This window comes from Chelonoidis abingdonii, chromosome 9, assembly GCF_003597395.2.
Source record: "Chelonoidis abingdonii isolate Lonesome George chromosome 9, CheloAbing_2.0, whole genome shotgun sequence".
Taxonomy (NCBI): domain Eukaryota; kingdom Metazoa; phylum Chordata; order Testudines; family Testudinidae; genus Chelonoidis; species Chelonoidis abingdonii.
Window position 1 is genome coordinate 59,294,400 of NC_133777.1, and position 16,871 is coordinate 59,311,270.

General features: G+C 41.0%; 1 protein-coding gene across 2 annotated transcripts in view; it reads left to right on the plus strand.

Moving 5' to 3' along the window:
- ALDH1A2 (aldehyde dehydrogenase 1 family member A2) overlaps window positions 1-16,871 on the plus strand; it is a 73,365-nt gene that overhangs the window by 33,894 nt on the left and 22,600 nt on the right. For both annotated transcript variants that reach the window (XM_032774117.1, XM_032774114.1), the window contains exons 4-7: window positions 1,195-1,324; window positions 8,675-8,736; window positions 12,204-12,332; window positions 12,460-12,573. In XM_032774117.1, coding sequence (XP_032630008.1) covers window positions 1,195-1,324; window positions 8,675-8,736; window positions 12,204-12,332; window positions 12,460-12,573 — 435 coding nt within the window. The remainder of the gene's footprint in view (window positions 1-1,194; window positions 1,325-8,674; window positions 8,737-12,203; window positions 12,333-12,459; window positions 12,574-16,871) is intronic.

Sequence of the window (16,871 nt, forward strand, 5' to 3'; positions counted from 1 at the left end):
TGTCATTTTCTGCATGTCAAGTGCTTTGGAACTAAGCTGGTGAACATCTTAATTCCAGCTTTGTCAACACTTAAATATCATGTTACCACCAATGTATGCTGTAAAATCACCATGGGGAAAAGGAAGTGGACAACAAACCAAGCTCACTGTGCCTGTCATTTGATCTGTATGTCTAGAACCAAATTCTTTGCTGATTTGCATCACAGGCAATGCCGCTGACTTCAGTTTGGGATGTAAGTCAGTGCAGAATTAGGCCCCTACTCTTCAGTATACAAATTACATTTATGGTCTGTATCTAGTCATGTGTTCCACCTGCTATCTTATCTCCACTGTGCCCATTCATAACAATTTCTGTTAGATAATGCTAACAGTTGAAAGTTAGTTAAGCTACTCAACATCTAAGGAAATTTTATTGGATTCTTTTCACTAAACAATCTTAGGGACTCTTAAGAGGATGCCTAATAAGATACTGTTGTCAAAGGGAAAATTGAATTAAAATAAGGGCCTTAGCTTGTTAAATTATGATCTTCCCTAGGGGAGAGCTTGTTTATTTGATGGTAATAAATAAGCTGGCTGTACACTATAGATATCCCAGGCCTCAACAGCAGCCTTGGCAGCCAATTATAGAAAATTTTATATTCACATCAATTATATAAAGAGGAATACATCAGTTCTTCTCTCTACAAAGTGAGATAGCTAAGGCAGAGTTACAAAGAGCCCCTTCTCAGCTGTTATCATGAACGTAGCAGATCCTACTTTGACAGGCATTTTTATCTTGGCTCCTGATTAAAGAAATGTTGTGTTTATGTATTTGAACTAAACAAGTGACTATTAAGTGTACACACACACTCACACTCTTAAAATCATAGGGCTTTTAGGGGCTTTGAAAATTACTAGAATTTTTCAAGAAAAATTCTGTATGTTTCAGATCAGCTGAAATATTCAACAAAAGCTTCACTATGCAACTCTTGAGAAGTCTTTGTTCCTACTAATATTGCCACACACACCCCCACAAAAAAAAACCAAAACAGTAGCAGTAAAAAGGGGTCTTAATAGCTATTGGGAAGTTCCTGATGTTGGGGGAAGCCTGGTTTGATCCTCATTACTATTTGTCTGTCACTAGTGTCATTACGTGAGTGGTTGGAGTATTGCAGTCTGCATAGCCTGATGTGCTACTTTGCTCTTGTCCTCCAGACCATGGAATCGCTGAATAGTGGCAAACCCTTTCTGCAGGCTTTCTATGTAGATCTTCAGGGAGTCATCAAAACGCTGAGGTATTATGCAGGTTGGGCAGACAAGATTCATGGAATGACCATTCCTGTGGGTAAGTAGAATTCACAGAAGCAGCAGATTCTACCTGCAATATGATTCTTCTTTGAAATTTTGTTTAAATATCTACACAAACACGTGGGCAAAATGGAGCAGCCTTGAGACCTATTAGATTATGGAATAATCTCTTGTAGAAGGTGGAGGAAGCCCTGCAATTGGATTACTTAAAATCAGATTGGAAAATGCACTAGATAATATGCTGTTGAGTACAGTATTAAACTGGCAGTAGGATGGATTAGATAATTAGATCACTTACTGTGATTAAAGTCAATGAAAAGCTTCACATGCACATCCAAAGGAATGTTTGGACCCCTATGTATGTGTACCATGAAGTAAACTACAGATAGCTTTTGATAGCTATATGTAAATATAAATATAACTGTCAAGGTGGATATTATGAACCCTGATGGATTTGAAAATATAGGCATAATTTGGGCAAATTCTGTGCATAAGCCTTCACACAGCTCTCCTACTGAAGCTACTCCTTACTTTTCACCCCTATTGCCCCTGCTTCTCCAAACGTGTTGTCATGGTACAATTCCCCACTCTGAACCTTAGCGTTCAAAAAGATGGGATACCAGCATGAATTCCTCTAAGCTAATTACCAGCTTAGAACCTGTAGCGCTGCCACCAACCAGGAATTCTAGTGCCTGGTACACTCTGGTCCCCCCAAAACCTTTCCTAGGGACCCCCAAGACCCAGACCCTCTGGATCTTAACACCAGGAAAGTAAACCCTTTCCCCCACCGTAGCCTCTCCCAGGCTTCCCCTCCCTGGGTTACCCTGGAAGATCACTGTGATTCAAACGCCTTGAATCACAAAACAGAGAGGACAATTCACCTTCCTCCCTCCTTCTCTTTCCCCCTCTCAGACTCTTCCTGAGAGATACAGGACACAGAGAGACAAGCCTTTCCTCCCCCTCTCCTTTCTCCCCCAATTCCTGGTGATCCAGACCCTGTCCCTGGGGTCTCACCAGAATAAAAAAACAATCAGATTCAAACAAGAACTTTAATTAAAGAAGAGGTAAAAAATTATCTTGTAATTTAAAATGGAATGTACAGGTCTCGTATAGACACTGGAATACCCTCCCTAGCCTACGAATATCAAGTACTAAATTAAAATCCATTTCAAGCAAAAATACAAATTTGACTCCTCCACAAATGCAACAATTAACACTCCTCCACACAAGTCACAAGTTTGCATTTGCAAATAAAGAAAACAAACATAAGCCTAACTCGCCTTATCTACCTAGTACTCACTATTTTGAACTTATAAGAGCCTGTATCAGGGAGATTGGAGAGAAACCTGGTTGCACGTCTGGTCCCTCTGAGCCCCCAGAGTGAAGAACAACTGAAAACTAACAGCACACACAGAAAATTCCCTCCCTCAAGATTTGAAAGTATCCTGTCCCCTGATTGGGTCTCTGGTCAGGTGACAGCCAGGCTTACTGAACTTGTTAACCCTTTACAGTCAAAGAGATATAAAATATTTCTGTGCTATTAACTTTTCTTATCTGTTTATGACACTTGTAGCCTTAGTTGTGCTCATTTGTGTGGTTTAAAATGGGCATTAGTAATACCCAGCATGCACCAGGATGTGACTATCCAACTCATTTTACTTATTATTCAAACTTGATCCAAATTCATAGATACTTTGTGAGAGTTTGAAATTTCATTAGAGCAAAATGTCCATAAATACAAGATACTTTTTTTTTTGTGGTATCTGCTTCCTTCTGAGGTACAGTGGGATCAGTGGTTAATAATGTTGGTGGGAGAAAAGCTGGGGCATAAGTGGTGGGGAGACGTTATTCTGCTCTTCTATTTTAGTAAAGAGGTAAGAAAAAGTAGCTGAGTTTTCTTAGCTTTCATTTTTAGCTGACAACCCACTCCCTTTTCATTTTCTTTTGAAAGCATACTAATCAATGGTCTACAACGAGATTGCCTACAATGGGATATGGCCCATCCACAACTGCGATTAGCAAATATTTCCAGTGGTTGGAGATGGGACGTTAGATGGAGAGGGCTCTGAGTTACTACAGAGAATACTTTCCCAGGTATCTGGCTGGTGGGTCTCACTCACATGCTCAGAGTCTAACTGATCACCATGTTTGGAGTAGGAAAGGAATTTTCTCCAAAATCAGATTAGCGGGGACCCTAGGAGTTTTCACCTTCTTCTGCAGCATGGGGCATGAGTCACTTGCTGGTTTGAACTAGAGTAAATGGTGGAATCTTTATAACCTGAAATCTTTAAATCACAATTTGAGGGCATCAGTAACTCAGCCAGAAGCTATGGGTCTGTGACAGGAGTAGGCGGGTTAGGTTCTGTGGCTTGCAATGTGTAGGTCAGACTGGATGATCCATGACAGTCCCTTGTGGCCTTAAACTCTATAAATCAGTGTATTTTCACTAAAGAAGTGGCACTGTAACATTGGGTAAAAGCTCTTCTGTAAGGACTAAAGAAAATATTGCCATGAAATTCTTTGTGTCCTGCTTTCACTTAAAATTGACACAAGAAATAGTGCAGAGCACACTATAGATTCATATATTCAGCAAATTTCCTGCTCCCTAATCCCTTCTTCCCTTGTCAGTGAATGCCTACTCCTCACTTACGAGCCCAGCAGGAATACAGAACTTAAGTCATTGAGTAAGACGCATTGCCAACTAGGGAGAACAAATACTCTTGTTTATTCCAGTCCTTAAAAATGCAAACAACCAAAGCACTGCAGGAAAGCAGCTGTAAAACTGAGTTTGTTAGTGAAGTGGTCTGAGTTCCCGAGGCCACATTTTCAATAAGCCTCCCTAAATACAAACCACAATGGCCTGCACAATTACTGGTATCCATATCCTTGTGCAAACGAGGGATTTTCCAGACACAAATGGGTGAAATCTCAATTTCTGAGGGTGCAATTTGGCCCTTTTAAGCTAGCAAGGATTTTCTTCCTGAATCTGATTCACCCCTGTGTTACTCTGGTAAACTCATGGCTGTCAGTAGAGTTACACAAGTGTAAAGTTAGTTACGCTAGCCTAAAGCTGGAGTTACCCAGGGATGACTGTTTTCATAGTTACAGTCAACTTGTCAAAGGAAATCAGACTTGACAATAAAACCACCAAAAACCCCCCAAATGATTAAATTTCTTCCCCCAACCTGGTCTGTTAAATGTGATAATGAATTAGACACCCTGCAGTCCTCTGATGTTTATTTTTGACAAGGTTTTTCTTCTCTAAAATAACTACAGGCCAGGGAGAGACAGGGAGGAAGGCACTGGATATAGGGGTGGCTAAGAAGGAAGAGTGATCGTTAGAGTCACATTTGTTCCGGTCTCAGTGTTAGGGCTCCACCCTGCCCTTTGCTCCCAATTGCAAAAACCTATTGATGTCAAGGACAGCAGAATCAGGCCCTGACTAGAAACTGTTAGATTAATAAAGCTATTGCAGACCAAAGAGTAGCTGTAGCTACAGTATATGCATATCACAGGTTATAGAACCAATTCTGCTCTGGTTACATCCAGGCTATCACACAATGTGTTTCCAAAGCTGAGTCTGTCATCTCTGTTTCCTATTTTTATATGTGCCACTATACGAGCCATGTGGTTACATATTAGACCTGCCATATTACCATATATGTGAAAACTAAATACCCAGGACATGGTTTTACTCCTGTGAGAGATCTGGTTAAATACCCTTATGGAAGGTGTTCCAATACCAAAGTAGAGCTCCCTGAATAGAATTATGATTTTCTAATTGGGAAATTTAAAAAAAGAAAAATCTTTGGGCCAGATCCTCAGCTGCTGTGAACTGGTGGCTCTATTAACGTCAGTGAGCTAGGCCAATTTACACCAGCTGAGGATATATTTTTTAAAAAATAACATGCTCTTTTCTTTAAACCTGTTTTAATACAACTTGAAAAAGAGACAAATTCAGTTTGTTTTTCTGCATTTATCTTAACGATTTGGTAGAAAAAAATAGGAGAGGTGTCAGATTAGCAGCCTGGCTGAAGTCCCTTACCTACCAAATGGCTACAGTATGGACGGCTACAGTATGGACTGCAACAATGCAAGCTTCACACATTGTCCTGCCATATGCCGCCACCCTGACCTGGAGGAACCAACTCTAAGGGTCCTACATTTCCTTCTTACTCCACGTGCAATTCTTATTCTTGCTGGTGAACATGCACTCCTGCAATATGTCCCATTTGAAACCAAGGGGATGACCCATGTAGGTGTTTGCTAGCATGAGTAAATGGGCACTCAGTTCAGCTCTCAATTACCACACCCATTTGATCTCCAGTTTCTTTGCTTACTCCCTACAAAGTTGATTGATAATGAATGAGGTGGTGAACTTCGTGATACAGACGCTTGTCAGCTGAGACCTAGAGGGTGACCTACTTCAGCTCTCAAAGGACATCAGGCAGTGACAACTTCCATTTACTGCTAATCTGGACTGGATTTGAATCAGTGGCCTAGATGTGGAATGGCATATCCTGTTGCCATTCCCTCACACCGGTCACAATCATGGGAACTTTACAAAGTATCTTTCAACACATGAATTATGTTAGAAGTCATGAAATTGGTTAACAGGGATGATCCTTTTGGATCTCACAGCTGTCCCTGGAGAGTCTCACCAAACCTAGATCTGTGTGTTTTCTGCTGAGTAATGGGCTAATAACGCGCACAAAGATATCTAATAATGGCTGTAGTACAACATACCAGAGCCCTGTCTACCAGGGCTAATTCACCAGGGCTAATTTTGCTGATTTAAGGAGATCCCAGTGGGAAGCTTGTCCTTCAGAAGGGATGGCCAGGGCTAGTGGACAGCCGATTCGCCCTCCCGTGGGGATTCAGCGTAAGCTGTCTCAAGTGACAACAGCTCACACTCCTGAAGCAGTTGCAGAAAGGTTCAGGTGCTGCAGAGATTAAAGTCAAGACCTTTGTGCCTGGCATAGATGGATCTTCTTTCAGTCACTTCGTGTAGGTGTCAGATATACAGACCTCACTCTGGTAGTCTCCTGCCTGCTGACAGCTACTAGGAGAGCACTGGGGAGAGTGAGTGAGAATTATCACATTTTCACACCATCTTAAAGTAGCAGTGTTTTCATTACTTTGAGGTTTATAAGTTTATATTAAAACTTAAAAGTTTCATTGTTGCCTGTGTAGTTTCTGAGCACAAGGGATTCAGACTTTTTCACTATTATTGTTCAGTTAAAATGACTAACTTCATCAAACTTAGTTATTCTGCCATTTCAAAAACTTGTTTTATGGTGTGCACCAGGAAGCCTAGCGATGCACCTTTGGTATTTCCAACTTCACCTTCACCCTCTGGGTAATTTGAAATCTGCAGTGATGGCTGAAGGAAATGTTATTAAACATCCCTAATATTTTACCAGAATTGTGAGGTCCATGGATGACCAACATTTAAAGTAGGTGTCAAAAATGGGCAGTTATTCTGGAGTCTGGCAGCAGCCATGCAAACCTGAGAGGTATCACTGTGAAGAAGACTCTGAGTGAGGGAAGAACGGGCCTTTTATGTCCAATCGAATTAACTGCGATGTGGATGACTTCGCAACCATGTTTGGGTTCATTGCAGCGTTACCTCATGGGCCATGAAGTAGTGCAATAATGATGATACAGGGATGGCCAAATACAAATGGTGCTACTGCCCAGTTACTGTTATATTGTCAGAGACTTTCTGCCTAGGATCAATTTATCTTGGCATTAGCAAGCAAAGACTGGTATTTTCACCTCACGCTTCTATGATTCTTTTAAAAATATGCTCTAAATAGAGCATTGTGATAATTTTGAAATATAACCCAGTCTCTATAGTTCCTTCTGTTCTTTTCCTTCTGTCTAGCCCAAGCAGACCAAATTGATTCATCAACCATCTTTCTTCTTCCTTCCCCGTGTTACACTCTGTTTCTCTCTCTCTCTTATCTATTAAGCTTTCTCTCTCTCTCTCTCTCTCTCTCTCTCTGTGACCCTTTTCCTCTTTTGTCTCCCTCTGCTGCACATAACCTGCTGATAACTATTTTATAGCTAATATTCAGTTTCTGGTCTCTTGAAAACTTTGAAGCCAAATCCCAGCTGATAAATGTACAGTAGTGCTTCATGGGGATGTTTCCCCTACACAAAATGAAACAGACTTACAGAAACAAGTAAAACTAAAAAATTTTGTTTCTAATCAAAGCTAAGCTGAAGCCTGTGTTTAAAACCAGGAAACTTTCTGGATTAGCCCATTTATTGTTACCAGATGTATGGGACCAAAGTCTGCTGCAGGTTCCCAAAATCATTCCGTGTTCTAATTTTTGCCTTTTCCCCCTAGATTGAGCCTAGGAACACTTCTCCCCAGTTGTTACCCATATTTAGCTGAAGTGATTGTGGTGCATAATCAGATGCCTATATTTGTAAATACGTGTGTGTTCCTATAGACACAGACCCACTCAGAGACCTACAGCTCTAACTAGGGCAACGTGAGAGGTTGGCAGAGAGGAAAGATCAGACCCCCAGATCAGGGAGCTTTCAGATTTCTGTTTACTTCTTGAAGTGAGTCAGCTCACCCCCTTCACTGTAGTGATTTAGCTCAGGAGCCTGCCCCCCACTAAATGAAACCTCCAGGCTGGGCATAGGTCTCATTTTAAAGCTTGGTACCTACCACATTTGGGTTTTGCCATCTTGGTTTTCAAGGCTCTAAAAATAATTGTCGGTGATTCAGAGAGACAAGGTGGGTGAGGTAATCTCTTTTATTGGGCCAACTTCTGTGGGGTGAGAGAGACACAAGCTCTCAAACCACACAGACCTCTTCCTCAGTGATTCAGAGGATTAATTCTCTTCTTCCAGCCTGGAGGCAAGTAAGTGGCTTCTTTTGAGGACACTGCCAAAATCTCTGTGGGTATGTCTACACTGCACTTAAAAGACTGCAGGTGCCAGTGCCAGCTGATTTGAGCTCTGGCTAAGGGGCTGTTTATCTGGAATGTAGACATTCGAGTTTGGGCTGGAGCAAGGTGGGAGGGTCCCAGATCTCGTGCTGCAGTGAACAGCCCCTTAGCCAAAGCCCACAAGCCTATGTCCACTGGCCCAGGCCAGCCACAGCTGTCTATTGCAGTGTAGACATACCCTTTGTGCACAGATTGTCCTCCTCTCTCCCAAGGAACCAAGCATGTCATCTTTGCATGTGGTGCAAACAATTGGTTTGCTCCAGATTTCCCACGCTGGCTCGCGAAAGATATTTCAGTGACTACTTTATTTCTTTTACTGTCGTCAAAGACTGATCCTTAAAGCTCTCCCCCCGCCCTTTTTTTTTTTTGTTCTGCCAAGTCAAACTGCTCTTGAGACTAACCATTCTCATCTGTTTCAGATGGAGATTATTTTACATTTACAAGACATGAACCCATCGGAGTGTGTGGACAGATCATCCCTGTGAGTATCTCTGCTAGTGCCTTGTATTTATTTTCATTTGAACCAGCTCTCTTTAAAAGACACATAAAACATAGACCTCAGCTCTATGTGTTTTCCATTAAGAAAAGAAGCTGAGCTCATATTGTTGACATATCTTTAACAGTCTCTCTGCAAATGCTTATTTGAACACGCTAATAGGGTTTTAGCTCTGGTATTAGGAGTTAAGTTCTCAAGTCATAGAATTCTCATGATTAAAACAAGCAAAGCAAAACACAGTGTTAATATGCTGTCATTGGTTATGGATGTTCGCACAACTTATGGAAAATTGATGCTTTGCTGTGGCAGTCACTTTTTATTTAGTTAGTTTTTACTGCAATTTAACAGACTCCTCCAAGTTCCTGGGACAATGTTATGTATTTTAATTCTGTTCTTTCCTGGTGTTTCTTTTTATAAAGCTTTTAGAAAAGAAGAAAATCCAGAAGACACATCATTACAGTTAACATTGTGCAGATTATTAAAAACATGAAGGGTTTATTGTATTTGTTGCAAGAGAGAAGGACACTTATTATTTCATTAAATTCAATACTCTTCTCCCCGCCCCCCCGTATGCACCCTCGGCAAACTCCTGTGATACATTGCATGGGAACTTCATTGAATAAGCATTCTTTTCAAAAGTACTGGTTAATGGTTTCTCGGAGAAATTTCAATGGGAGGCTCATGTACAGCTATTAAAATATGGTGCGGAAGCTTTTCGTTTACAAAGCATTGGGGAACTAATCAAGAATTTTTTGTTGATGTTGGTTTTTGTTTTATTCATGTCTACCGCAAGACCCTGAGCAGCCAGGGTGTGTTTGTAATATGCAGCAATTCCAATAAAAATGAGAAAACCCCAAAAGATGATTTTTAACAGTGTCAAGGCCTTTTTTCTCTTACTATTTATTATTATATTTCTTTGTCAGAGGTGGCTCTTGTGGTTGGCACTCTATATGTACACCTTGGGAAGGAGCAGGGCTGGCTCCAGGGTTTTTGCCTCCCAAAGCAGCAAAAAAAAAGCAGCGATCTGCAGCTCTACTGCCGCCACTTCAGTCTTCGGCAGCAATTCGGCAGCTGGTTCTTCCCTCCGAGAAGGACCAAGGGATCCGCCACCGAATTGCTGCCAAAGACCTGGACATGCCGCCCCTCACCATTGGCCACCCCAAGCAGCTGCTTGTTGGTCTGGTGCCTGGAGCCGGCCCTGGGAAGGAGCTCATAGTCTAAGCCCCTATCCTGCAAACACCTATACATATTCTTAACTTGTAGTCACATGAGCTGCTCTGTGGAATGAGTGACTTCAATGGCAATAGACTGGTGCAAAGTTAAGCATGTGCGTAGGTGTTTGCAGGATCGGAACCTTAACGCCCATTCCTGGGAGCTGCTCAGTGCCCTCAACTGACAAGTTCTGCTGAAGTTACTGGAAGCTGCGGGTACTGAACACTTTGCTGGAGGTGCCCAAGGTCCTGAAGAATGTAGGATTTATTTACTTTATTTAGATTTGTACAAAAGTATAAAAGGGAACCTTATCCAATGCACCTGCAATGTATTACAAAAATAAAACTGAACAGCCAGCACTACACAAAACTTCTCTCCCTGCTCCAGATCTAATCCCCATCACAACCTACTCTCCACTGTAGCCTTGAATGCTGCAGTATACCCTGAATGTTAACAAACCCGGGCCATTTGGGGCCAGGGTGCGAATTTCTCCCTGACCTGAGATCCCCCATGGAGAACACTCTATTGCTGAGCTCCTATCTTTTAAAGGAAGGAGGATCCAGCTCAGGTGCTGCTGCTGATCACAGCTGTGGCATCACGACACAAGTAGAGAGGAGGTCCAGTAGGTAGAAAGGTCCTAGGCCAGAATCCAGCTGTAAATTAGGCCCCTATCAGCACAGTCCAAACCTATTTCCACATTATCCATTGCATATGATTTATGCAGATATGTAGGTTGAAACTTTATTTATTTTTATTTTTAGTGTCTTACCTAGCGAAACCTTCCTGGAGAAGGATGAGGAAAGACCTTGCAAGGTTCCTAAGTAGGGATGCCTATTTTCATCCTGCCACATTTTGCACTATAAAACTCTTCAGATCTTTACTGCAGTAGGCAACACAAGTGCAGGCTGTCAGCATACTGTTGGCCCAATGTCTTCACTCCCAGACTTATATACTGGTGATGGAATTAAAACATCACTCTGTCTCCAAAGTTTATAAACAACTGAGGGGGGAAAAAATTGGGTGTTCAGTGAAGGAAAGACATTTGTGTATTTTTTCAAGCTTGCCAGGGGCTAGCGAGAGGTCTATGAGAGTGGCAGCTGATGTGCATCAGGCAGTAACACCTTCTAGCTAGTGGCTGACTCTTCATGACTGATATTTCTATTTTCTTCCAAGTGAGATTATTATAGTTACAGCTATGAGTTCAATGCTGCAAACACAGACGTGAATAACTTTACTCACATGAAATCTACGGGACTGCTCATGTGAGTAAAGTAACTTACATGCATAAGTGTTTGCAGGATCAGGCCCAAATGCAGAAGGTCCGATACCTTTGATTATTGCTACCAGATGAAATCCTAGCCATTTTGTGCAGCAAATAAATAAAATGGGCCAAATTTTCTGCTGCGGTAAATTGGAATCCTTCAGTTGAAGTCAATGGAGTTGCACAAATTTACACCAGCAGATAATCTGGCTGCACCAATTTATTGTCTCTATTTTTCTTGTGTGTTTCATACCAATTGTTCAACAAGAACTTGCAATGAAACCAACACAGATAGCTGACTGTCTTTTTGTCTCTGCTATTTCCATGGCAATGATCTGTAAACACGTTAAAACTTCCTCGGTAAATAAATAGACAATACAGACTCCTGTTCTTTTTGCGGATACAGATTAATACGGATGCTACTCTGAAACCTGAGTGCTGATACTGTAGAGATATTGGGAGAGATGTGGGGGGAATTATTTCTTATAATCCCATCAGTTAATTATATATGGGTTTGCCTAGAAATGTTATGGATTTCTTAAAAAGCATTCAAGGATTCAAAATCTATCTAGCTATATATAATATAAAAATCTCTGGCACTGATGCAAATAGTTCTTTCTGAACACCACAGAGCCAGGAGGTATTTGTCCTGGGGGGCGAGGGTGGAAAGAGGTGCCAATCGCAAAATAGTCAATGAAATTAAAAGCTCTGATTAAAAAAATTGACGTATAACCCAAAATTCTTTTTGAGAAGATAGGGGGTGGAGGTTATAATTCTCTGAGTAGAGGAGAAAGAAGAACTGAAAGGTCACTGTTGCCTCTTTCTTAATGGTGGTAATTAAAAAAACCCTTGCTTTGTGCTGGAAAAGATTTATGTTGAGGATAAGCCTGAGAAATCTGTGAGGTAGCAGCTTGACATCTTGAAAACAAAGCACCACTGCAATATTTTTCCATCTATCAACTTTTATTTTTTCCTACAGTGGAACTTCCCCCTGCTGATGTTTGCATGGAAGATTGCCCCAGCTCTGTGCTGTGGCAATACAGTAGTTATTAAACCAGCAGAGCAAACACCACTCAGTGCGCTTTATATGGGAGCCCTCATCAAGGAGGTAAGAATAATTGACAGGAATAATGTCTCTGGCTCTCCTTACAGCTAAGGAACTACCACAGCATGTCTAGTTCAACATGCCTGGTCAATTTTCACAAACCACATTTCCTCTAATTCTGTTTTGCTAGGCTGGCTTTCCACCAGGAGTAATCAATATTTTGCCAGGATTTGGTCCAACTGCAGGCGCAGCGATAGTTTCTCACGTTGGCATAGATAAAATTGCTTTTACTGGATCTACTGAGGTAAGTGTATTCTAAAATATGTTACTGTAAGATATCAATCCAGAAAATATTTGGGAATGACAGCCAAGCTGTTGACTGAAGTTCCTCTGGGTCATCCAGCAGAAAGGATATACCCACACCAGAATGGTCTGTCCTTCCCAGCTAAATCTGCATATTATCACACTACCAAAGCAAAGGTGTCAGTTTTCCCTTAACAACTGCTGTACGAAATACCATGGCACAAGAAGCACATGTGGAAAAATATTGCTAGGATTTCCTATGGGCTTGTGAGGATATGAATTAGGACACGGGTAGATAGATTGTGTAGTGTAAGCCATAGGATGCACAAGTCCCTCTTTGGTGTCCATAATCTGCATGACCTAGAAGCTATTGAAGAGGTTAATGCTGAAGAGAATGGTTTTAATCTACATAAAAGGGGCTGAACCAATCAGAACAGTGACTTTGCCTAACTCTCAAATATGTGCAAAGACCACTGTTATCATTCAGGAGTTGGGGATAATAGAGGTGCTACAGGCTGATGCCACCAGAAAAGGGTCCTTATCTCTCAGTCTGAGGAGAGGAAAAAAGGAACTAGAAGGAGAGGAATCTCAATGGGAGTTTCAGGATTGGTAATATTTAGAGAGTGCTAAGAACAGGCTCTGTTCCATTGAGACTTTGACAGACCATTGTATGGGCAGATACTACAATTCCAGGGGTCTGTTCCCTCCTTGATATGTGTATGTGACTCCCACTAGGCTCAATGGGTATTTTGTGTGCATCAAGGGTAGACTACACTCCGTAGTGAGATAGATTTGCTCTTGGTGTGAGATTATAACCTGATCCTTATATGCAGGCATGGTAACTCTCACTGAAGTCACTGGGAAACTTGTCCATGCAATGACTGCGGGATCAGGCTAACATATTACTTTTAATACTTTTTGGTGCTATACAATCTATAATAAATCTTAGGTACCACAGTGTATGGACCTGAATTGTCAGTATAATGTGTATGCAATTGTGTGCCTAGTTTGCACACACAATTACCTTGCAGAAAATTACCATGTGTAATTGTGTGTGGATTTTTATGAAAATTTAGGTTATAATATACAAAAAGTAACAAAGTCAATTGCAACAAACGTCAGATTTCAGATTACTTTGAGAAATTGCAACAATTTATTCTGTAAGCAATTTACCTTAGCACCACAGAATATTGGAAATTTTAATATGAGGTCTGTCTCTCCCCCTTCTTCCCGCCCCCCCATAAATTAAGTTGAAACAATTGTTTTCACAAAGGTATGTGGTCTGTGTTTAAGATAAATATTCTATTATACAGGATGTTTCGCTGTTTGGAGGAGAAATAATACAGATGGGTTAGGTTTCAAAGTTGTCTTTTGTAGCCAAAATAAATTTTTATTGTAGTTCAAGACAGCTTTAGTTTTAATAGGCGTTTAAAACTCAAAAGCTGTGGGTTTTGTACTAACTCAGTGCCTACCTTTAAAAGCCTTACTAATAGGAAGTGAAAAGCATTACTGAGATGAAAAAGCAATTCTCTAAGAACCTAAAGCAAGAACAGATGGAACATTTTAATGCAGAGTTAGTGTAAACTGTTCCATATTGTTTCTGATTTCCTGTAACACTGAATTCTTGTAACAGCAAGTCAACATTGTAACATTTTAGACGTGGTCCTGTAATATCAATGGTCATACAGAGCATCAGACTTCTCAGAAACTGTTTTCACATTTTTTTAATGAAATAAAAATGGAAATATTTTGTGTGTCTACTCTTATCTACAGCAGGTCAGTTGTATATTCCAGTGATGTGGTTTCCTACAACTATCAGATACACTCAGAGCCAGAATATTCCATTCCCACAGCTCTTCCAGGTGCTAGCACAGGCAGTTAATATTTTAGCTCTAACAAGTTAATGATAAAACCTTTTAGAAGAAAAGCAAAGTTATTGAAGTTTAAGTGCCTGAAGCATGGGTTTTTCTCAACTCTCCACCACTAGAACCTCTTGCTTATACAGTAAACAATTCATATTTTCCTGTACAAGCTAATTAAGCTCCCCAACTGCCTGAAAAAAAAAGTATGTTTGCAGAATCTGAATTAATTGGGTTTTATTGTGTCCTTTTCAGCAGTGTTCCTTTAAGGAGGGTTAGGGGAAGAGGTCATTCTTGGTACAATTTCATAAATAATAAAAACTCAACAAACAAAAGAAATAAGACTAAAAGAGTCCAAGTGGATGACCATGACTCCGTGCTGGAGTCCACTGTGAGGGTTTAAGTCTAGGTCCATACAATGATGACAATTTTTTTCTCATATTTTGACTTTAATCTCTAAATCATTGAGGCCCCACTTCAGGGAAGCACTGAAGCACGTACTTTATATCCATGCCTGTTCAAGACAACACATCAGAACATGCTTTAACTTTAAGCATATGCTTAAGTTCTGTCTTGAATAGGGATGCTTTCCTCAATTAGGGCTATAAACGACATCTCTCATTTTCCTCTCCTAAACTGAGATAGCCAATATGATCCCAATTGACTGGAGTGATAAAAGGCTTCTGTTCTCTCAGTAAACAATGTAACTCATGATAATAGCAATGGAATGCACATTGAATCCAGAGAAATATCCTCCCCCCACTCCTCGAGAACTTGGCAGAATCTTCTGGTTGAGCCAAACTCACTTTACAGTCCACCACTCATTCCCTTCTGCAGCACAGCATAAAAGGGAGTAAAATAAGGTTGCCAACCCTTCAGGATTGTCCTGGAGTCTCCAAGAACGAAAGATTAGTATTTAAATAAAGATTATGTCATGTGATGAAACCTCCAGGAATACATACAAGCAAAACTGGCAACTCTAGCTCAGTAAATCACTCAGTTAATCACATGGAAAAGGAGTCAGGGGCATACATATGGGTCAGGTGGCCACATGCTATGTCTTCTCTCACTGTAAAGCCGCCAGCATGCCATATTACACAAACTCTGCTCTGTGCAAGTTGGGGTGCGTGGTTTGACTTGCCAGCAGCAGACAGAGCTGGAAAGAAGTGATTGTATTTGTCATTCTCAAATTTCAGAGTGGTAGCTGTGTTAGTCTATCAGCAAAAAGAATGAGGAGACTTGTGGCACCTTAGAGACTCACAAATTTATTTGGGCATAAGCTTTCGTGGGCTGAAACCTTCATCAGATGCATGGAGTGGAAAATACAGTAGGAAGATATATATATATACAGAGAACATGAAAAAATGAGTTGCCATGCCAGCTCTAACAAGACAGTCCTTCACTCTCACTGATCTTGGGAGACAGGCCAGTCCTCTCTTACAGACAGCCCCCCAATCTGAAGCACATACTCACCAGCAACCATAGACCACACAACAAATACACTAACCCAGGAACCTATCCCTGCAACAAAGCCCATGCCAGCTCTGTCCACATATCTATTCAAGGGACACCATCATAGGACCTAATCACATCAGCCTCACCATCAGGGGCTCATTCACCTGCACATCTACCAATGTGATATATGCCATCATGTGCCAGCAGTGCCCCTCTGCCAGTACATTTGGCCAAACGGACAGTCTCTATGCAGACAGAGATAATATGGAACACAAATCAAGTCAAGAATTATAACATTCAAAAAATCAGTCAGAAGAAGACTTCAAACCTCCCTGGACCATCACAATTTACATGTGAGCACTAAAAAGTAGCAATTCTCAACAAAAAACAAACCATTCAAAAAATTAGAGTCCAATAAAAAGGGTTGGCGAGAACTGGAATTGTTTTGTGTCAACTGGACGCACATTATTAGGGCTGAATAAAAATTGGGAGTGATTGTGGGTCATTACACAAACGTAAAACTATTCTCATTGCGTAATTTTCTCCAATTGTTACATAACACACCTCCTCGTCACTGTTTTGAAACGGGCCATCCTGATTATCACACAAAGAGTTTTTTTTTTCTCCTGTGATAATATCCCACCTTTAATTGATTTAGTTATGTAGCATGTTGGTATGGCAACTCCCATTTTTTCAATGTTTTATGTTCATTAGTATAGTTGTGACAGACCCAGACCAGTGGGGTACAGGAGTGCGGTAAGGGCAAATAATCTCGGTCACTGATGAGCAGTTTTTCTGTTTCCTAGTGACCAGAGCAGGGGCTGCACTGAGTAATCAGAAGCTGCTAAAACCAATTAAGGCAACAGCTTGATTTTAAGATCACTGCAGCCAATCAAGGCAGGCTAATCAGGACAACCGGGTTAAAAAGGAGCCAACTCCATCAGCGCGGCGAAGGAGCCAGAGGAGAGGAAGGCATTCAGGAGCT